The sequence below is a fragment of the Drosophila bipectinata genome, chromosome 3R (genome assembly GCF_030179905.1).
Source record: "Drosophila bipectinata strain 14024-0381.07 chromosome 3R, DbipHiC1v2, whole genome shotgun sequence".
Taxonomy (NCBI): domain Eukaryota; kingdom Metazoa; phylum Arthropoda; class Insecta; order Diptera; family Drosophilidae; genus Drosophila; species Drosophila bipectinata.
In genome coordinates, this window is record NC_091739.1 from 25895675 (window position 1) to 25917152 (window position 21478).

The 21478-nt window shown below is 39.6% G+C and overlaps 4 protein-coding genes across 6 annotated transcripts; 2 read left to right on the top strand and 2 right to left on the bottom strand.

Annotated features, from left to right (window-relative positions):
• The first annotated feature begins 842 nt into the window (after window positions 1-842).
• On the top strand, window positions 843-6670 carry LOC108121975 (acyl-CoA Delta-9 desaturase). The gene is made up of 4 exons (XM_017236347.3): window positions 843-1595; window positions 4290-4420; window positions 5087-5478; window positions 5778-6670. The coding sequence occupies exons 1-4, from the start codon at window positions 1175-1177 to the stop codon at window positions 6214-6216; spliced, it is 1383 nt and encodes a 460-aa protein (XP_017091836.2). The 5' UTR covers window positions 843-1174; the 3' UTR covers window positions 6217-6670.
• An 8210-nt stretch (window positions 6671-14880) lies between these two features.
• Window positions 14881-15619, bottom strand: Bet5 (blocked early in transport 5). Its single transcript, XM_017236154.3, has 3 exons — window positions 15406-15619; window positions 15204-15346; window positions 14881-15143 (listed from the first exon to the last, which is right to left on the bottom strand). Exons 1-3 carry the CDS (start codon window positions 15502-15504, stop codon window positions 14948-14950), a joined length of 438 nt encoding a protein of 145 aa, XP_017091643.1. The 5' UTR covers window positions 15505-15619; the 3' UTR covers window positions 14881-14947.
• Window positions 15620-15712: 93 nt separating this feature from the next.
• On the bottom strand, window positions 15713-18647 carry LOC108121989 (serine/arginine repetitive matrix protein 5). Of its 3 annotated transcripts, XM_070281005.1 has the most exons (6): window positions 18313-18646; window positions 18131-18254; window positions 16855-18057; window positions 16301-16422; window positions 16034-16241; window positions 15713-15964 (listed from the first exon to the last, which is right to left on the bottom strand). In XM_070281005.1, the coding sequence occupies exons 1-4, from the start codon at window positions 18529-18531 to the stop codon at window positions 16367-16369; spliced, it is 1602 nt and encodes a 533-aa protein (XP_070137106.1). In that variant the 5' UTR covers window positions 18532-18646; the 3' UTR covers window positions 15713-15964; window positions 16034-16241; window positions 16301-16366. The 3 variants fall into 3 exon arrangements, with proteins under 3 accessions (XP_070137106.1, XP_017091863.2, XP_017091862.2); XM_017236374.3 differs by having other exon boundaries at window positions 15713-16232; window positions 18313-18647; XM_017236373.3 differs by having other exon boundaries at window positions 15713-16241.
• Window positions 18648-18786: 139 nt separating this feature from the next.
• On the top strand, window positions 18787-21083 carry LOC108121991 (pyridoxal phosphate homeostasis protein). Its single transcript, XM_017236377.3, has 6 exons — window positions 18787-18934; window positions 18993-19089; window positions 19140-19352; window positions 19672-19819; window positions 19874-20115; window positions 20176-21083. The coding sequence occupies exons 2-6, from the start codon at window positions 18997-18999 to the stop codon at window positions 20242-20244; spliced, it is 765 nt and encodes a 254-aa protein (XP_017091866.2). The 5' UTR covers window positions 18787-18934; window positions 18993-18996; the 3' UTR covers window positions 20245-21083.
• Window positions 21084-21478: the final 395 nt, after the last annotated feature.

Sequence of the window (21478 nt, forward strand, 5' to 3'; positions counted from 1 at the left end):
CACATTTATTTGGGAAAAGGTTTTGTTAAAAAGCTTAATACTATATGTTCAATAAATTTGAGATAATCCTTATTTATCTTTATGACTCTTTTTCAAAGTCAAAGATAGTTTATAAAGATTTTAAGATAGATTTTAAGCACTTTTTAAAAAAAACTCCATTTTGTCAACGTTGTTATTACCTTAGAGGCTTATTTTGATCTTTTAAAGCTTATGTCTAAACAAAAAGAAAAGGTCACAAAACATCGTTTGAATTTTACAAAGGGCAAAAGTCTAAATCTTTTAATAATAATAAGTACTGACTTTTGTCATCCAAATACTTCTTTTCCCAAACGGTTTTTGACTGCATAGTAATTACCAAAAGCCATTCCCCTCTAAAATGTCTTAAACTTTACGTCTCTGAAGTCTAGAGTTTCCCGAAGAAGCCCAGCTTGACCCACTGAGGCATGACACCCAAAGCCCCACACATTTCGCGTAAATTCGAGGTAGCAGTCTGCCGACTGCTCTGCCGCCAATTCTGCGGCCGAAGTCGAATGCCGATGTCTCAAGACGAAGTTTGGCCCGAAGCTTGAAGCGAAGCCGAAGCCAAAGCGAAGTACAGGTGTTGGGACGTACCTGTGCACATGTACATACGTACGTACATACGTGTATGGTGGCATAATCTTGGCCTTCTTGTCCGTCTCTCCATTTCTTTTCTTTGCCTTTGTGCGTCGGCAGCCCAGCAACGGAAACTCCGTCAGTCAGTCGGTCAATCAGTCAGCCGCTGCAGCCGACGTCGCTGTCGACGCAGCCGCCGGCAGCTCTGCCCAGGTGAGCCGCCAAAAAGCCATAGGTAGGAATTTATACTTTTGGCTACGATCATTTGTCTACGGGACGGCGCCGCGATAAGTTCGTTAGACGCGGAAACCGCAAGAGGACCGAACACCACCACGAACCCCAAAGGGCTGGAGTTAAGGTGCCTTAAAAAGAAAGCAATCTCCGCCACCAAGTCCGATTTTACCAAGTACTCCCCGGCTGCAATTAAGCCCGTTGAGTGGTAGTGCTTTGTGTGCGTTAAGTTGTGAAGAAAGTGAAGTTACGAAACGCGGTTTCCGCCGGCAAAGCCATCAAAAACCCAAAAAAAAAAATAAAAACGAGAAAAGTAAATAACCAAAAGCGAAAGATCTTTTCAAGCAAAATGGGTCATCTTTCCACTTCGGAACGCGTGTGCAGCAAGACGCCGACTCCAGGCGACGCTAGTCCTCCGCCGCTTTTGGCCAGAAGGGCCAAACTGGCCAACGGTGATGCCCAGCAGCAAGTTCGGCGGGGCGAGGACTCCTCCCCGGAGCTTCCGCCGCGCGGCAAGCTCTCCCTTCCTCAGAAGGACGAAACTCCCAAAAAGGTCGTCCCCCAGTCGATCGTTAATCACGTGCCCAAGGACCAAATCAACCTCGAGGAGTACAAGCGCACCTTTGTGGGTGACAATGTGCTCGGCTGGCAGTTCAATGCCCCCCTAAAGTGGGACAAAGTCATCCAGATCTCGCTCCTCCACCTGGTGGCTGTCGGCGTCCTGTTAACCTATCCGCTCCACAGGCTCAACTGGTACAGTGTTGTCTGGGGTAAGTATCTGGCTCAGTCGAGGGCCAACGTCCATATGCCATCCAATCCATTCATCCCATCCGGCGTTGCATAACCTCCGCTGCCCCACTCTCTCTTTCTATCGCCTCGGATTTGGAAATGGTGGTTGGGGAAAGGTGTGGAAACAAAGAGTCATCTCTGATCGATGCTGTACACAGAGAAAAAAAGTATGGGTCATGTAGAGGTTTTTGTAAAGATGGGCTAATAGGGTATAGGGACATGGGCATATGGTTTTTGAAATTCATTCATTTTTCCATTTTGTCACATATTAAAATACTTTTTATGATCATTTTTGGTTATTTTTGTTTTTAAATAAAACTCTGTCTATTTTAGTTATGTTTTTTTTTCCGGCGTATGATGTATGGATGGTGTCGCTGATGATGTTTTCTTTACGGCATCGTCGCCCTCTTCCGAAATTTGTTTCCCCACCAATTATTTGCAATTTAGCGCGCCCTGTGCCTTAAGCCCCTCTGGCGTTTTCTTTGCGGCCCCCCCGGCCATTGCAAAATGCGTTCCTCTTGTTATTGCCTTTAATTGATTGCTGCTTAACATGCTGTTGCTGCCCCACCCCCTTTTTAGCCTCTAGCTCCGCCTCTGCCCTTCAGCTTAATTTTTTTTTTTGGTTATACGGCATGTGTTGAAATCTCTTTCATTTCATTGGGTTCAGCTTCGAGTTTGGGTTTGGGTTTTGTATTTTCTGTTTTCGGTTGGCATGCAATTTCAGTCTCAGCACAAAAATTGACTGACACAGGTGGATTGTGGAAAAAAAAACCAAAACGTACTTAGCCAAATATGCCAAGGGGAGTGACAGAGAGAAAGAATCGCTTGACACAAATTCAAAATTTAAATTTGGAGCTTCTTGCGAGCTTATGTTACCAAGGTTCAACCAGAAATTTCTGGGATTTTCATCCAATACTCACCATAACATTTTTCGACTCCAAAGTCAAAGATGATTTATCTTGGCGGCTAAAAACAAACTGACTCGGTTTATGAGCACCAGACATGCGAAGAGACATGGCGGGGCAAAAAATCAGTTGACATTGAGACGATTTCAAGGGGGCAACCCATGGAGGAGGGATCCTCCACAGCCGATTTCGTTTTCATTGGAATTACCCGAGCATACAAGGTACTTCCCTCTTAATGGCTGTACAGCGAAAAATGCCTTAATACCTAGCAATTTTTAATATTTATTACGCATTGTGCGGGCCAGACAGCAGGAAAAAAGTACAGGAAAAAAAATTAACATTAAAATGCCAGGAGTATCCTTGCCCGAACGATGTCCCTATTTGGGGCGTCGAGCTCGTAAATATTTTGGCAAATTGCCGGTCGAACGTGCAGCGCCTCGAGATGTTAACCGCCATGCTGGGAATTATCATCTTTTGCCGGTTTCGGAGATGGCGAAAATTGTCGTGTTGATTAAGATCGGTCAGGTGGAAACGAAGGGGAATCCGGGCAAGCATAAAGCTGTGGGAATTACATAACATTGGGCGCTAATGAAGCTGGGCAAAAAACTAATATTTATATAAAGGCGAGTCAACGCACCGTGCCCTTCAGGGACAGAGTTTGGTTTTCATTTTTCGTACTTGTAGGAGCTAGTCTCGTGAAAATGGTAATACAGTTTAGCTAAGCAATTCCGGCAGATGGACTGTGAAAAAGCTTGAACTTGACCCTTGCATTGACCCCAAGTTGCGTTTTATTTGAAATGCAAATGGTCCAAATAGCAAATGCGCTTTGTTCCAAAGAAATTACCAAAGCAATCGATCAAAAGATATACATATGACATTTTCAAGGTTAAGCAAATATATATATACATGCATATTTATGACTCCTGACGGGTTGCAATTTACCTAAACATATATGTACCTGGAAGAAATAATTTAGAGCGTCTAACCTCTTTGTCCCATTTGTGGGTTCAGCCTATTGGACATTGAGTTTTGATATTTCCGCACTCTATGGTTTAATTGTTTTCCGTTTTTTTTTTTTTGAAATAAAACTGGTTTCTGTCGCAACGCCGCGAAGGTTAATCTTTTCCCCAATCAATCGACCGATCGATGAAATTCCCATTCAGAGAAATCGTTAATAGTTCATTAGTTCGATGCCGAAATGTGCGAGGCGTGAGCATAGACACATCTAATAGTAACTATCTAGTATATTCGGGTTCCCCTTCGATGAATTGGAATCGTGGATCGTTAGATGCTACGGAAAACCCCTTTTAGGATAAATGATACTGGAATCATTACCTCTAATTGCGCACATAGTCATTATCCAATTCGTCGAGAGGGTGACAATGGCACTTTGCATATTCTAATTGAGGAACTAATGGAAGAGTGTGTCTGGAGAGGAATTTCGCCTGTAACATACCGCATGCGGATGATGATTGTTTGAATCGTGATATGTCATTCACCATCGGAGCCTCTTCTAGGTTCAAATTGGGCAGTACTTCCCGCCACCGTCCGACCTTGCGGCGATCTCGGTATACCTCGACTTTTATACTCCATTTGTTTGTCGGCAGAATTAACACCTAGCCTCAAATAGCTCAATTTGCGGAAATGTAATTTCGGGTTTTTCTTTTCGTATTCAATTAGCACGCCTTTTGTCCGAAACGGAATCTAAATCTGAATCTTTTATTGCTCCAAACTAACAGATATCTTTGTTTCTTTCTGTGTATCTTGCAGCGTTCTTTGTTGGTGGCGTGGCCGGCTTCGGAGTTACCGCCGGAGCCCACAGATTTTGGACCCATCGCAGCTACAAGGCCAATGGGATACTTCGAAGCCTCCTGATGATCAGCTACTGTGTCGCCGGACAGGTGAGTTTGGAATAATTATAAAGATGAGGAGGACATGGTGACCTCTGACAGACGTAACGCCACCTGAAGACTTGTCTCGCAATTTGCCAATTCATTTGACGCGACACCTTTGTTATTTTTTTTTTCGGGGCTGTAATGCAATTAACATTAATTGCATCATTAAGTATAACAACTTAATGCCTGTTGCGACGGAAAAACTGTAAAATTGACAATTCCAACTACTTGGCTCTGCCGCAGTAGCAGCCAAAGCAGCAGCGGAGACTGGCTAAAAGTGCTTTGTGTATCTCGAAGATACATTTGTCTTATTTAATGACTGCAGCGATTAAGCGCAGCCAGCAGTCACAGTCACAGCCAAAGCCGCAGCCGCAGAAGCTTAGCTGGAGACTGGAAAAAGATATATCCGAGCGACCTGTACATTAAGATGAACAATAAAATTTGATGGCGTGTTAAATGAACCCCATTGACCCACAGAATATGCTTAGATATATATTGCTTTACAAACACTTAAAAAATTGACAAATTTTAAACTGGAATAATAATAGTTGCTGTCCCCTATTTTCAACTTAATAGCAATTAACCTTCACACTACAATTTAAGTAATATTTTTTGCCGGGATAAGATCTACAGCTCCCCATTAATCTTAACTATTTGTTAACTCATATTCAGAATACCCTTTACGACTGGGTTCGTGACCATCGGGTCCACCACAAATACTCAGAGACGGATGCCGATCCGCATAATGCCAACCGCGGATTCTTTTTCTCCCACGTGGGCTGGCTGATGATGCTCAAGCACCCGGAAGTTCTCCGCCGCGGTCGTCAGATCGACATGTCTGATATTCTGGAGGATCCCGTCGTCCAATTCCACCAGAAGTACTTCTATGCCCTCAAGCTTGTATTCTGCTTCATCCTTCCGACGGTTATTCCTGTCTACTGCTTTGGCGAGGCCTGGTCCCTGGCCTTTGCCCAGCAGTGCCTCTTCCGTTACGTTAGCAGCCTGAACTTCACCTGGTCCGTGAACAGTGCCGCCCATCTCTGGGGATCCCGTCCTTACGATAAGTAAGTATTTCTCGAAGTTACATAGATTTTACAAAGATTCATCGGCTATATTGAAATGGGTCATGCATATTTATTTTTAAATTGCAAGATTGATGACCGCGCATTACAAAAATATTGTCCACGTTTTGTCACCTACATTTATAAATAAAATAAATGGTTCAAAATAATCAAAAGCAAGCGAATTATACAAAAAAATTAAGAAAATTTTTATTGATTTAAATACCTTGACCAATAAAAAGTGTTTATTTTATATTATTCTTTTTTTCACATATTGCTAACCTATTTTCATGTTTTTCTAGGCGTATCATGCCCAGCGAAAACATCTTTGTATCTGTGATCTCCATGGGTGAGGGCTGGCACAACTACCACCATGTCTTCCCCTGGGACTACAAAGCAGCTGAGCTCGGCAACTACAAAGTCAACTTTACCACCATGGTGCTGGACGGTTTCCACAAGCTGGGATGGGCCTGGAACATGAAGCAGCCCTCCAAGGATCTGGTGCGTCGCATTCTGGAGAAGTATGGAGATGGTAGCCATGCTTCACTTGGCTTGGACTCTGAAAAGGATTATGCTGCGGTTGGAGCTAGCCAGATGGTGGGAAATGTTCACTATGCCGAGGTGCCCGATCCGGAGCTGGAGTACGATGCGGAGTCGAGCAGCACAGAGAGCGCCAAGCTGGATGAGAACGAGAACGAGGGCGAGCGGATGAAGAAAACCAAGAAGATGATCTGCACCTAAGGATCAGAGATCACAGATCAAGGATCGGAGTTAGAGGGAGAGATATGGGCTCGCGGATCACAGATGGGAAGGATCATCACTTAAACTTGCATCTATGTGTCTGTATCTATTCAGAGAGCGAGGGCGGGACATAGTCGATAATCGTTTTTAAATTAAACCCTATTCTATCATTATCTGTACAAGACACTTGCACCGCAAAGGTTAACACTCACACACAGATACACTCACATACACACACAAAAAAACATACACCCACATCCACTCATTTTCGATAACTCCATTTGTGTAGGTTTAGGTATTTAGCAGCTTAGCACGGTACGACATAAGTTAGTCACACACAAATTTACTTATAAACGACAACCACAACAAAATATGCTCTGCGTCTAACAAAACGGCGGGACAAATAAAAGAAAATAAATTTACAAATAAAAACAGTTTGCAAATCCAAAGTAAATCGTATTTCAATTGGTTAATGATGACAATGGATTAAGTTTGAATATTGTCACCCTAGCGAAGGCAAATTATACATTTGCTTAACGTAATTTGGAATTTTTTTATTGTCTATGGAATTTTTTTCTATTGATCTTAAGAAGTAAACAACAAATTCTGCATTTACTTCTGACACTTAGTCATCGTCGTAATATTTATATAAAATTTGCGTTTCCAAGATAAAGTCATTTGAAAAAAGACTCACTAATTTGTTTCACCAGGGGGACAACTCAGAAAATCAAACAAAAAAATCTAAAAAAAAATTATGTTCTCAGATTTTGCTGTAAATACAAAATAAGATTTTGGCGGATTGCCCTTCAATGGATTTTCGTGAATTTTTGAAGGGGACCCCCAGAAAAATTGACAAAATATCTAAAAAATATTATGTTCCCAGATTTTGATGTAGGTTGGTGGAAAATCGATCTACAAATCGTTTAAGCTATTCCGCTGAAGAATCGGATGAGTTTTGGCCAAGATACAGCTTTCCAAGTGACTCATATTGCCCTTCAATGCATTTTCGTGAATTTTTGAAGGGGACCCCCAGAAAATTTGACAAAAAATGTAAAAAAAATTTTGTTTTGAGATTTTGATGTAAATTGGTGGAAAATCGATCTACAAATCGTTTAAGCTATTCCGCTGAAGAATCGGATGAGTTTTGGCCAAGATACAGCTTTCCAAGTGACTCATATTGCCCTTCAATGCATTTTCGTGAATTTTTGAAGGGGACCCCCAGAAAATTTGACAAAAAATGTAAAAAAAATTATGTTTCAAGATTTTGATGTAGATTGGTGGAAAATCGATCTAAAAATCGTTTAAGCTATTCCCCTGAAGAATCGGATGAGTTTTGGCCAAGATACAGCTTTCCAAGTGACTCATATTGCCGTTCAATGCATTTTCGTGAATTTTTGAAGGGGACCCCCAGAAAATTTGACAAAAATTCTAAAAAAAATTATGTTTCCAGATATCGATGTAGATTGGTGGAAAATCGATTCACAAATCGTTTAAGCTATTCCGCTGAAGAATCGGATGAGTTTTGGCCAAGATACAGCTTTCCAAGTGACTCATATTGCCGTTCAATGCATTTTCGTGAATTTTTGAAGGGGACCCCCAGAAAATTTGACAAAAAATGTAAAAAAAATTATGTTTCAAGATTTTGATGTAGATTGGTGAAAAATCGATCTAAAAATCGTTTAAGCTATTCCGCTGAAGAATCGGATGAGTTTTGGCCAAGATACAGCTTTACAAGTGACTCATATTGCCGTTCAATGCATTTTCGTGAATTTTTGAAGGGGACCCCCAGAAAATTTGACAAAAAATGTAAAAAAAATTATGTTTCAAGATTTTGATGTAGATTGGTGAAAAATCGATCTAAAAATCGTTTAAGCTATTCCGCTGAAGAATCGGATGAGTTTTGGCCAAGATACAGCTTTCCAAGTGACTCATATTGCCGTTCAATGCATTTTCGTGAATTTTTGAAGGGGACCCCCAGAAAATTTGACAAAAATTCTAAAAAAAATGATGTTTCCAGATATCGATGTAGATTGGTGGAAAATCGATTCACAAATCGTTTAAGCTATTCCTCTGAAGAATCGGATGAGTTTTGGCCAAGATATAGCTTTCCAAGTGACTCATATTGCCCTTCAATGCATTTTCGTGAATTTTTGAAGGGGACCCCCAGAAAATTTGACAAAAAATGTACAAAAAATTATGTTTCCAGATTTTGATGTAGATTGGTGGAAAATCGATCTAAAAATCGTTTAAGCTATTCCGCTGAAGAATCGGAAGAGTTTTGGCCAAGATACAGCTTTCCAAGTGACTCATATTGCCGTTCAATGCATTTTCGTGAATTTTTGAAGGGGACCCCCAGAAAATTTGACAAAAATTCTAAAAAAAATTATGTTTCCAGATATCGATGTAGATTGGTGGAAAATCGATTCACAAATCGTTTAAGCTATTCCGCTGAAGAATCGGATGAGTTTTGGCCAAGATATAGCTTTCCAAGTGACTCATATTGCCCTTCAATGCATTTTCGTGAATTTTTGAAGGGGACCCCCAGAAAATTTGACAAAATATCTAAAAAATATTATGTTCCCAGATTTTGATGTAGGTTGGTGGAAAATCGATCTACAAATCGTTTAAGCTATTCCGCTGAAGAATCGGATGAGTTTTGGCCAAGATACAGCTTTCCAAGTGACTCATATTGCCGTTCAATGCATTTTCGTGAATTTTTGAAGGGGACCCCCAGAAAATTTGACAAAAAATCTAAAAAAAATTATGTTTTGAGATTTTGATGTAGATTGGTGGAAAATCTATCTAAATATCGTTTAAGCTATTCCGCTGAAGAATTGGATGAGTTTTGGCCAAGATACAGCTTTCCAAGTGACTCATATTGCCCTTCAATGCATTTTCGTGAATTTTTGAAGGGGACCCCCAGAAAATTTGACAAAAAATGTAAAAAAAATTATGTTTCCAGATTTTGATGTAGATTGGTGGAAAATCGATCTAAAAATCGTTTAAGCTATTCCGCTGAAGAATCGGAAGAGTTTTGGCCAAGATACAGCTTTCCAAGGGGACCCCCAGAAAATTTGACAAAATATCTAAAAAATATTATGTTCCCAGATTTTGATGTAGGTTGGTGGAAAATCGATCTACAAATCGTTTAAGCTATTCCGCTGAAGAATCGGATGAGTTTTGGCCAAGATACAGCTTTCCAAGTGACTCATATTGCCGTTCAATGCATTTTCGTGAATTTTTGAAGGGGACCCCCAGAAAATTTGACAAAATATCTAAAAAATATTATGTTCCCAGATTTTGATGTAGGTTGGTGGAAAATCGATCTACAAATCGTTTAAGCTATTCCGCTGAAGAATCGGATGAGTTTTGGCCAAGATACAGCTTTCCAAGTGACTCATATTGCCGTTCAATGCATTTTCGTGAATTTTTGAAGGGGACCCCCAGAAAATTTGACAAAAAATCTAAAAAAAATTATGTTTTGAGATTTTGATGTAGATTGGTGGAAAATCTATCTAAATATCGTTTAAGCTATTCCGCTGAAGAATTGGATGAGTTTTGGCCAAGATACAGCTTTCCAAGTGACTCATATTGCCCTTCAATGCATTTTCGTGAATTTTTGAAGGGGACCCCCAGAAAATTTAACAAAATATCTAAAAAATATTATGTTCCCAGATTTTGATGTAGGTTGGTGGAAAATCGATCTACAAATCGTTTAAGCTATTCCGCTGAAGAATCGGATGAGTTTTGGCCAAGATACAGCTTTCCAAGTGACTCATATTGCCGTTCAATGCATTTTCGTGAATTTTTGAAGGGGACCCCCAGAAAATTTGACAAAAAATCTAAAAAAAATTATGTTTTGAGATTTTGATGTAGATTGGTGGAAAATCGATCTAAATATCGTTTAAGCTATTCCGCTGAAGAATTGGATGAGTTTTGGCCAAGATATAGCTTTCCAAGTGACTCATATTGCCCTTCAATGCATTTTCGTGAATTTTTGAAGGGGACCCCCAGAAAATTTGACAAAAAATGTAAAAAAAATTATGTTTCCAGATTTTGATGTAGATTGGTGGAAAATCGATCTAAAAATCGTTTAAGCTATTCCGCTGAAGAATCGGCTGAGTTTTGGCCAAGATACAGCTTTCCAAGTGACTCATATTGCCGTTCAATGCATTCTGGGGACCCCCAAAAAATTTGACAAAAAATGGAAAAAAAAAAGAGATTTTTGAGATTTTGATGTAGATTGGTGGAAAATCGATCTACAAATCGTTTAAGCTATTCCGCTGAAGAATCGGATAAGTTTTGGCCAAGATGTAGCCTCGCAAGGCGCCCCTTAGCAAAAATATTGCCTTAGGGTAATTGTATATTTTCTTCGGCATAATAATTATATCTGCTGCCATTGTATACAAAAAGTAAAATTGTATTTTCAATTTATTTGTTAAAAACATGATTTTAGATTTAGCTTATACAATCGGTAACACTTCGAATAAACACATATACATTTTTAGGTGTAGGAGAATGGGTTAAGTAATACTAATAAAATATGAAAAAAAAAATCAGTTAAATTTGCATAGAAATCTTACCGGCGGGTATACCTTTCTCCCACTCGTTTGAGCCCTCTCACCCACCACTTTGACCCTATTTACTTCAGCTTCAGCTTACAGGCAATTTGAAGCTCTGACGAAATAAACCAAATAACACGCAGGCGGCGATGAAAATGCAAATGGAAATGGGAAATGGAACGAACTAATGCGATCGCATTTTTTATCATTGTCATCCAACAACGTCATCTGAATCACTATTACTATCGACCGTCGTGGGCTGAGAAGGCGGGATTCGGGTGGAGTTAGACGCTGTTTTAGCTGCAACTGGTTTGAGTTCGACTTTGGACTACGTGACCAAAGTTGCATCGGGCCTAAAGATGCACTTTGAGTCGCAGGAACTGACGCAAGGAAGATGCGCCTAGACGCTGGTAATTGTTCCTTAATTGATTGCTCCACCACTTGCCCCTGAGCTCCAAGAATCTGACAAGGCCTACGTGCACTTGGCACGTACGCCATATCCCAGATCAAGAACCTTGAAAAGGTTCAAGCCTCTTAACTCAAGGGGAATTCCTGGAGCACTTTATATTTATGACTTGTGCTGGACAATGGGGAAACATACGGAAAATCCTTGATCGTTAAAAACATTTTAATCAAGTAGTTTGCTCAACTTTTATGATCTGCAAACTGCCAAATAAATTCCGATCATTTTCATCTACACCTTATCTGATCAAAATCAGAATACATTAATTATAAATGAATATTAATTTTTTTATGCCTTCCCTTATGCGATAAAAACTATCTTACACACATGCCACAAAATGTTGGTCATTACAGCCATCAAAGATTTTAAAATTTATATCAATTTAACCTATCTGGCCTAAACAAATTTTCAAAACAAGATTATAAATCATGGAATCATGCAACGTAAAGTTAAGAAACGTTTTTTTGTCTTCGTAGGCCTGTTGCCGGTCGTATGGAAGGTCAAGTGTTTTGCCAATATCAACAATCTGTGCAATAACCAAAAAAAAACTGAAAGACCCGATCATTGTCATTGTCATCGTCATCTCATTAGCGCCCAGTGTGGTGCTCATCGTTGTCTAATTGGTGACGAGCCAGTGGACAGCAAACGAGCCCACAACTCAACTCATTCTTGTGGGCCTAGTTAATTGAAGGTCAGCCTAAATTGCTCAGTGGATGTAATAAAAAAGGCTTTCAAAAACACATATTAGACATCGTATTTATGGCAAATAAATGAAAGTGAAAATTTTTGCTTTAGTTGTTGGCCATCCCAGATGCTTTTCACTTATTTAATGATTTCCATAGTTGTATACTATCCTAACTAAAAGTTCTTAAATGAATTAGGCAAGAACTAATTAGAGTTCAACGGGGCGTTTTACCAAAGAATATAATCAACTTGCCAATAATTTTAAAAATAATTAAATATTTGAGTTGCGAGGGAAGAGTCTTTAGTTGGAGGTAACTATGCATGTGTTTTAAAGGGAACTTTGATATTTTCGGTTGATTAGCTCGCAGATAATAAAATAGAAAAAGAGGTTTTCCAAAAATACTTTGGTTATTACCAAACATTACCATTATTACCACCGCCCACAGAACTCAAAATGTTAAGACCAGCCTCTTTAAACAAATTTTTATTAGCCAATTCTGTAAAACGAAAGCCAATTCTGAAATAAAACGAAAGTAAAAGAGTATCATAGGCCTTAAAATTAATGATAACTATTTAAAAATTCTACATTTCTTGCATATTTTAATTTATTTCTAATGTCGAACTCTTTGATATTAATAAGATTGAATTAAAATTCAGAATTTCTTGCCAATTTTTATTTATTTCTCTACAGACAAGCCTCCTTTACAGTCTATACCCCTGAAATTAATGAATGTAGCTTTAAATTTTAAATTAGTTAGGTATTTATAGATAACCGAAATAAATGAGAGGTTGCCGAAATTGGAGAGTTGCTTAGTATTCCTGTAATTTCCTATAAATAATACTGAGAACATTGACATCTGGCATGAAGATTTATGCGAAATATTTCAAGATTTCTACGTATTTCTGGTTACATCCGTCCGAATTTGGCACACAAAAATATAGACAAAATGGTCGATGTTAGGCCTACAAATTTGCATAACATTTGAGCTCAAGATGGGCCTGTTTATGGCTTATTGTTGCCGATCAGGTCCGCCTCCGAAAGCCGAAGGGCCTTGATCGCCACTTGAAATCCGTGTGGGTGTTCACGGGATTTCTGAGATCGGGTATTTTTCTTTCATCAGATAGTAACGGGCAGGTGAAAAATAGTAAATGGTTGCCACAATTGCTCGTAAATATTTTAACTACGCGCGGGAAACTCAGAGTCGGTGAACAATCAAGATAGCGGTCATTTAATGACGTGACCCGGCGACAATTTTCAACTTTGGAGCTTTCTGCCCATCAATGCGGTGATAAACTCGGATACGCAGTGGAGTTGGTGACGAAAACCGAAACCGAGAGGTCCGAAATTTGCGTAACTTTTGCGAATGGAAACAGAAAGCTTGATCTGTGGTCCTCACCCCCCAAAAACGCCATGGCTAATTGAAAGCCGATGGAAACGATGACATCGATGGGCCCAAACAACAAAAGGCAAACAACCTATGCTTGCCCAGACATACATATCTATCCTACGATCGGAGACACTCGTGTGCAGCCTCCCGCGAAACTGGTATCCACAAGATACGAGTGCCTATGCAATTGCGAGTGCCGATTTTGAAAGGGCGCCACCTTATGATGAAACCTGTGCGTGTGTTGGGGTTTTTCTCGAGTCGATTTTTTTGATATTTTTTGCTTTGTTTTGATGAGGTTGGGACCAGGGTCCATCATTAGGTTGATGGTTTTTGGCCGAAGCCAGGCCGTTTGATTTATTTGTATATTTTGGACTGGGCGTTTTGGCTTTGAAATTGATTTCTTCGATCTTGCGGAGAAAAGAAACCGCTTTTCGGATCCATTTTTATTGTCTCCCATGCCAACGGCTTTTGCAATGGTATGGCCAAAGGCCGGGGAGCTGTTGAAACTTGTTTTAAAATTCGTCAAAAGACAATACGAAGAAAAAGAGCTCTAAAACCTACAAAACATATTTAGTTCAAATGTTTTGTGTGACTTGCACAAAATCCGTTTTTGAATAAGTGAGACATCGGTGCGCGCGCGCGCATATAGGAATGAGCATTTACAGCTGTATCTGAAACATATGTATATATATACATATATTTATGTTCATATACAGATATAGCCAACCATATTTGTATATTTGCCTGTTCATGCTGTGGCAGCAGATCCGCCGAGCGGAGCCAAAGCGACTGGTTCGGCGGCTTCACGTGCTGCTCCCCCGATTATGGATGCATTCTGCAAATCATTTTCCACAGCTATAACGGACAGTTGCGAAAACCCTTGACGAACAGCTCACCTGGCTGACAAAAGTGAAGTTGCACGGAAAGAAATTTGATTGAAAAAGATCTCTCATAACTAAAAGTATTTCTAGAAATTAAGCAGAGACAGAGTTCCGCATTTGAAAAATTTGTTAGTGCTGACTTTAGTAAACTATTCTCAAAATAAATACATAGATTCCATATTTCTTTCTACTGTTAGGTTTATGTGTGTTTTAAATTAATTAATTGATATAAGAAACAACTAGTTTTCTAATAATAGCCCATTTAAAATGATCGAATCTGTTACGCCAAGATGTGTATGTGAAAACCGTGGTAAGAGACCAAAACAAAAATCGATTGTGATTAATCATAATTTTATGCTTATTTTTCCCGTGTAAAACACCCGCTAAAGCAGTAAGCCAGTCAGACAGTCAGTTTATCAGTTTGCGAAGCTGGCTAAGATCGCAGAGTTGCAGCAACCACTTTGACATTTGTCCCCCTTTGTCAGCGGTGGTCAGTGGACATCGGCATGGGACAATAGCATATCTACGTATATAGACATGGGCTTGCGCAACAAGCGGGCCAGTTTTTCTTGCTAGCCAGATATTTTTTTAAATTGCACCTCATTTCCGGCCCCCGGATCTCGCGATTTTCAGAGCACTTGGCGGCGCAATTTGCAATTCAGAGCTAATGACATAGACCTTAGAAATTGGCGACATGGAATTTGAATAACTTTTTTTTTCTATAGACTTAGTAATAGGAATCTAATTTTAAAGCTAGATATTGCGAATGCCAAAAATGGGCGACTGTTTAACAAATTCGTCCAGCTTGTCCTGGAACAGTTGCGAGGTGACGACCGTGCCCGGTGTCCATAGAGGGTCTCTAACCACGTACTCCACCCACACTTTGGCGTACAGCTGTTGCAGCAGCTCCTTTACATTAATGGCAGCTGTGTCCGTGTTAAGAACAAATCTAGCAGAGGATAAGCGTACGATTAACATAATACTTAAAAATTATAAGCTATATTCATACTTTAATCCGGATGGTGTTTCCAAATAATGCAGGGCGTAGCGATTTGTTTTGTAGTAGAGGAAGCCCTCCTTGGGATCATGAGGAGATATCTTACTTACAAAGGATTTAATAGAAAACAGCATTCCGTAGGTGAGTTTGGCCTCCTTTAATAAAAAAACATATTAATAAATATTCAAGAGAAATTTAGTTTTTCGTTTCGCACCTCTTCTCTTGTTATGCCAGATTTCTTAGTGCGATTCCACTCAGCATAGTGCAATAGAGTTCCAAATTTATCAAATATGTACAGATTGAAGATCGTCATCTTGGCAATGACATGTGTTTAAAAATGGAAATATAATAAATCCCTTAAATATAAATTATTTTATTCTTCAATGCAAAACCAAAACAATGTGAAAGTGTTGTAAAGTTGCCATGTTCAGCTCGCGTTGCCAACCAGCGTGTAGAAAAAGTATTTATCAGCACTGGTTTCAAAAAGTGCTGCCATTTACCTGCCATTAAACATTAAAGTGTTTTAAAATAAATAAGTGCTTTTGGGGGTTTATTTAATGTTTAACAACAAATTTTCTTACACAATGAATTTACACGTTAATGAATTCGAATGTTATTTTTTTCTCTTATTTCCAATTGCTTTAAAATGAAGTTTCACTTCTCCTCTTTTCTTTGTGGTCGTCCAGTTTGTCCTGGCTCTTTTTGGTACGCGAGCTTGTTATACTTGGCTTTTTCCCAACGTGCTTGGGAATTTCCACAACATTGGGGTATTCCTTTGGATTATTAAAAGTGTTTAGATGTTTAGAACCTTCTTTGCCTTTTTGCTTGCTTTTAGTTTTCACCTCAATTTTGTCCTCATTTTTCTCCTCCTTTTCATTACTTTGTTCTAAGGTTGCAACTAGGGGCTCTGCATCAGGTGGGGATATTGCTTTTAAGAGCACAACACTCGATTGTTCTGTAACATTGCTGTCAGTGTCCCCGTACTCAATAACAAATGGATACTTTTGGAATTTTATAGAGGGTTTCGACTCCGTGCTCATCCTGGAAGGGCTTTAAATAAATAAAATAGCTATAAAATGAAACAGCTTACAACTCGGCATAATTTTTACCTTTCAGACATTTGCGTTGATTTTGAAATGACTACATGGTGGTTTTTATGATGGCTTCCTGAATTACTAATTCCGGGAGGATGGTTTTCTGTGTGGTCTGTCCCTGTCGTAGTCCTTTTTGTCTTTAAAAAGATGAAAGTATAAAACAAAAATATAATTTTGTAGTATTAAAAATGATATAAAAAAACAAAAGATTAGAAATTAACAAGTATGTATATACCTTATCTGAACTCATTATATCTAAAATTTTAAAATGAAACCAATTTTAAAACCTTTAGTTCTATATTTATTTAAATTTTCCGAACATCATTAATAATTTTAAATTGTAGGCTTCTAATGTTTTGTTAAAAGTTTCCAAACATATTGAGCAAAATTTTTATTTAAACAAATACCTAATGAAGCATCTATATGGTAGCCTACTGAACTAAAACATACCTTAAAATAAACGAAACAAAGATATGATATGATATAAACTAAAATTGGTGATAAACTAGAAATCCTTTAACAAGTGAAATAGTTTACAAACCTGCCTTAAGAATTTTACGGATACTCACTTGATGTGGTATTCCTTTGGGATTCACGTCTGTCACTGTGGTGATAGCCCGATGTTTCGCGTTCCTGCTTGGAGGGCAAAGCCCTCTGGGAAGTGGGGTTACTTAAAGCCCCATTATGGGGCAAAAACCTATCGGAAGTGCGGTTACTTGTAGCTCCGTTACGGTAAAATGGATGCCCAGGGTTGCCGGCGTTCAAGGTTCGTGTCTGAAAGTCGCGATTCTCCATCTTCAGCCGCTCCAAGTGCTCATCCGGAAACTGGCGACTGGTAATCCCAGATCGACTATTGCTGACGCGTCGCTGCCTCGAGTGTCGACCTTCGTCGGGCTTTGTCGATTGTCGGTGCTGCCGTGGTCGTTGATCTTGTTCCTTCTGCTGTCTGTGATCATCGGAACGTTCCTCCGGGCGACGCCCTTGATTTGGATGGGGTCGCTCAGAGTAACGGCGCGACTTTGACTCACCGCCACCAGAATGGGAAGTTCGACGATTTTCGCCGCCGCCACCCTGGGGATGAGAACTCCTGCGGGAGTCCCTCTGTTCCCCAGGGGTTAACCAACGGGAGTCGTTATTGCCACTGGTTACTTTAGGTACTCGTCTCATTTCACTCATTTCTCCGCTTGTCACGACCGGCAATCTGCGGGAATCCTCTTTGGTTCGTCGGGACTCTCCGCTGGTCATATTTGGCAGTCGCCTCAGCGTCTCGCTGGTGACCGTGGGCAATTTAGTAAGGTTTACGAGTCCATTGGTGATGGTCGGAACTCTTATGGTATGAGATCCTCGCCTTGGCTCCCCAGCTCCGCCACTACCAGTTGCTATTTGGGATGTCCTTCGTCCAGCTTGGGATAAGCCTCGATCGCGATCCCTTTCCGAACTCCAGTAAGACCGCTCGTGCCTGTCCGAGCGCTCCGGTCGGTCCTGACGATGCTTTCGAGTGTCGTAGGTATCCCTGGCACCAGACGACCCACGGTATTCCTTTTGATTTTGCCCTCGTGGTTCTCTGGGACTGTATGGTTGAGACCGAGGTCGATTAAACTCATCCTTTTTCGTTCGATCTTGTTTTGAAGAAACAACATGCCGGTCTGTCTGTTGGCTGAAAGTTTGCAGGGTCTTTCCGGTGGCATTGGGCAACAGGGGGAGCAGCATTTGTTTGCTACTTGGAGAGAACGGATTGGAAAATACCTTTTTTGGGAAAATGACGTGCTCTCCTAGACGGATTTATATTAAAGGATTGGAAAAGAGAGTTAATTAATATTTTTCTAAAATAATCATATTTCTTACCCGGAGCTGCTTCAGTGTTTGTATTGAAGTTAAACGGAGGAAGGTCAGCAGATGTACGAACACTCTTGAAAGCCTTAATACTTCTTTGGCTGAATTCGCTCAACTCCGGGAAGAATGTATCCCACTGCAAAAAGTTTTTATTGAATAAAATGCTGATAACAGAAATGGGGAGAACCGCATACCAGATAGAATATTCCATACGCCAGGCAAATGGCCAGTAGTAATACAACCGTGAACTTTGTGAATTGCATCAGCACAAACAGGATAATGCAACCCAAAACTTCCACATGCTGAACCCCGAGAAATTCCAGGTACTGTCGTATCTCGCAGACACGCATGGTAGCCAGGTACTCCACGATGGAATTTAGATTTTCACAGGCAGCCTGAATGGCTTCCGCCATGTTTGGAGGAGAAAAAAAGGGTTTATGTGACTCCTGGTAGAGGCATTTCTCCCTGGCACTGGGATTTTAGCTTGGAGTTATAAACGATTCAGTATTTGATTGGAAAAGCAAAGAAAATGATCAAATGTCCCATTACTAGTGGTGCATAGAAAAATGACTCCATTGGACATTGGCGATTTGAAGTTTAACGTTTGAGCTAACTAAAAGTTACTTATTATTAATGGATATTTTCAAAAATGTTTAGCAGATTTAAAAAGTCATTCAAACCACGCGCCATATGTTATCGATTCATAATATTTTGAGCAATCGAATGGGCAGCACTGGCGATTCTTAGGCAATTAGGGGATTTGTTTTTGTGTTTAACCAAACAGCTGACCGAGTTCTTATCAAGGAATTTTATATTGTAACTGTCTTTAAACTACAGATAAAACGCAGTCACTTAGAAAACAAATTCTTTATAGTTTAATGCTGCGGCGCACAATGGCGGAGTTTGATGTAAAGGGCGGTCTGCAGCACGTATTGAAGCGAATTGATGAGGTGCTCCTGCAGCGGCCCAAGGTAATAATCATTACTTTTAGTAAATTTTTACAGCAATATCTTTATTACAGGAAATCAAAACAGCCAGACCCCTTCTCGTGGCTGTGAGCAAAACAAAACCAGCGGATGCAGTAATCGAAGCCTATCAAGCTGGGCAAAGGGACTTTGGGGAGAACTATGTTCAAGAGCTGGAGGAAAAGAGCCGGCATCCGGACATCGTGGCCCAGTGCCCTGACATAAGATGGCATTTTATTGGACACATGCAGAGCAATAAGATTAACAAGGTCAGACTGTGATTAGATTAAATAGTAAACTCTTTTAATATCTTTTGAAATTCATACAATTTTGTCGTCCATCACTTATTAAGAATTATTATAAAAGTAGGAGAACTCCGACAAATGCCATAGGAATTTTTACCTTAGGAATATGAAACAGAATTCAAAAATTATTTTTCAAGCCAAAAGTTGTTTCTCTTTGTGCATAACTAGTCTCCTCATCATATTCATCTATAAGCTTTTAAAAACTAGCTAAGCCAGACTTTATCCTACCTTCGACTACCTTCAATTTCTTCAAATTTATTCTAGTGTATATTTCTTATTAAAGGTTATATCTGTGCCCAATCTACACATGATCCAAACCGTGGACAGTCAGAAACTTGCCACCAAACTAGATACAGCTTGGTCGAAACAGCAGCCACCAAAAGATAAGCCATTGGAAGTGCTCATCCAGATCAATACTAGCGGCGAAGATGGTGAGTATTATTAATTAAAGACTTCAGATACTAAACAACAAGAATTATTGACAGTGAAAAGTGGAATCGAACCAAAAGAGGCACCTGCCCTATACGAATTTATCAAGATCAACCTGAAGCACCTTAAACTGATGGGCATAATGACCATTGGCGCCTATGGCTTTGACTACAGCAAAGGTCCCAATCCGGATTTTGTCTCCCTTATGCAAGTGCACCGCTCCATATGCGAGACGCATTCATTGACTCCCGATTCCGTACTCGTGTCTATGGGAATGTCAAACGACTACGACCGGGCGGTATGTAAAGCAGTAGCTTCTGGCCAAGAACCTTCTCTAAAGACTGAACTCTTCCTTTAGATCGAAATGGGCAGCACGGTTGTGCGGGTGGGCACATCTATTTTCGGCTATCGGCCGGCCAAGGCGTGAGGTGGTTCTGAGGATGAAGAAAGAGGCAGAAATGCGCAGCGGGCGCCCAATACAGTTGTTTCCCAATGACGTCCGACCTCCCATCTGAGCAGCCTCCAAGTTCGCATGTGTATCAGGTGGAGATGTGTATACCCATACACATACTTGCATACGCAGTTGATGATAGAAGATGATTTGGCGTTTATATTTAGAAAATCTTGTTATAAACAAATATTATGTATAGGCCTTTATATCCTCTGTATGATTGTTGCCCTCTCCATAAACAATACCTACATTTCCAAAGTGTCAGATTCATTAATATAAGTTGTACACCTTTCAAAGCGTAATACATTGGTAGCAGTTTTCATTAATTTTAACATTCCTTTCAGAATTTTTTTGCACTTTGGTCTATTAATACTCCTGCATACATTCAATGCTACATCTCGTATTAGATTGTGGGCAGTTTTCTTCTATATTTTCTTGTTTTGCTTGGCCTTACGCCAAAATGTCGCCTGGTTACGTGCCAAAATTGCAGCGCCAAGAGAGTTTTCGACGAAAATCACTTTCAATGAAGCCCGAAAAAGACTGCAGTTGCCATCGATTTCTATTATGTCTGATCGATGAATTATGAACGCTTTCTCGCGTGTAATCCACCATTAATTGAGATATTTTCTGTTTGATATGCATGCCTTAAGCCAACATTAATTATGTCATTAGCCAGTCGAGGGAATTCATTCATCTTAGCCAATGGCGTTACATATATTAAATGTCTTTCAAAGAATTTGTTTGGCGACCTTATATAAAATGGCTAAAATAATAATGATTGAAAAAGGACCTCTGTTGCAAGGTTCAAATAATCAACCTACAAGTTCTTTTTTCCAAATTTAACAACCTTATAATAATTAAAAGATTCTATTAATAGACAGAATTGATGTTGACAATAAACTTAGTTACTATGCATATATACAAAAATATTTGGAATTTTCAAAATAAATAACTCATTCTGGAAAAATATTTTAAAATCAGAAAATATAATACATAAAAACAAACAAGAAAAGCTCTTTGTTTTTCATATTTCATTAAAGTTTTGCGTCATTTCTATAATTATTGATACAAAAAATATTTCCATCCAATCTATCATATTTGTCTGAGGCTTATTTTGTTTATAGATATCCGAATTATCATCCTATTAAATTGGTAAGTTTAAATAACAAGATCGAAAATGGAAAATAAAATGGCTGCTTATTGTTATGCA

Bases quoted from the DNA above. Each gene is read 5' to 3' on its own strand.
- LOC108121975 (XM_017236347.3), top strand. From the start codon at position 1,175: ATGGGTCATCTTTCCACTTCGGAACGCGTGTGCAGCAAGACGCCGACT. The intron at 1,596-4,289 runs GTAAGTATCTGG...TGTATCTTGCAG, and splicing joins CTGGTACAGTGTTGTCTGGG to CGTTCTTTGTTGGTGGCGTG. The intron at 5,479-5,777 runs GTAAGTATTTCT...ATGTTTTTCTAG, and splicing joins GGATCCCGTCCTTACGATAA to GCGTATCATGCCCAGCGAAA.
- Bet5 (XM_017236154.3), bottom strand. From the start codon at position 15,504: ATGACGATCTTCAATCTGTACATATTTGATAAATTTGGAACTCTATTG. The intron at 15,347-15,405 runs GTGCGAAACGAA...TTTTTATTAAAG, and splicing joins CTGGCATAACAAGAGAAGAG to GAGGCCAAACTCACCTACGG. The intron at 15,144-15,203 runs GTATGAATATAG...ATCCTCTGCTAG, and splicing joins GAAACACCATCCGGATTAAA to ATTTGTTCTTAACACGGACA.
- LOC108121989 (XM_017236374.3), bottom strand. From the start codon at position 18,531: ATGGCGGAAGCCATTCAGGCTGCCTGTGAAAATCTAAATTCCATCGTG. The intron at 18,255-18,312 runs GTATGCGGTTCT...AACTTTTTGCAG, and splicing joins CGTATGGAATATTCTATCTG to TGGGATACATTCTTCCCGGA. The intron at 18,058-18,130 runs GTAAGAAATATG...AAATCCGTCTAG, and splicing joins AAACACTGAAGCAGCTCCGG to GAGAGCACGTCATTTTCCCA.
- LOC108121991 (XM_017236377.3), top strand. From the start codon at position 18,997: ATGCTGCGGCGCACAATGGCGGAGTTTGATGTAAAGGGCGGTCTGCAG. The intron at 19,090-19,139 runs GTAATAATCATT...TCTTTATTACAG, and splicing joins TGCTCCTGCAGCGGCCCAAG to GAAATCAAAACAGCCAGACC. The intron at 20,116-20,175 runs GTATGTAAAGCA...CTCTTCCTTTAG, and splicing joins CAAACGACTACGACCGGGCG to ATCGAAATGGGCAGCACGGT.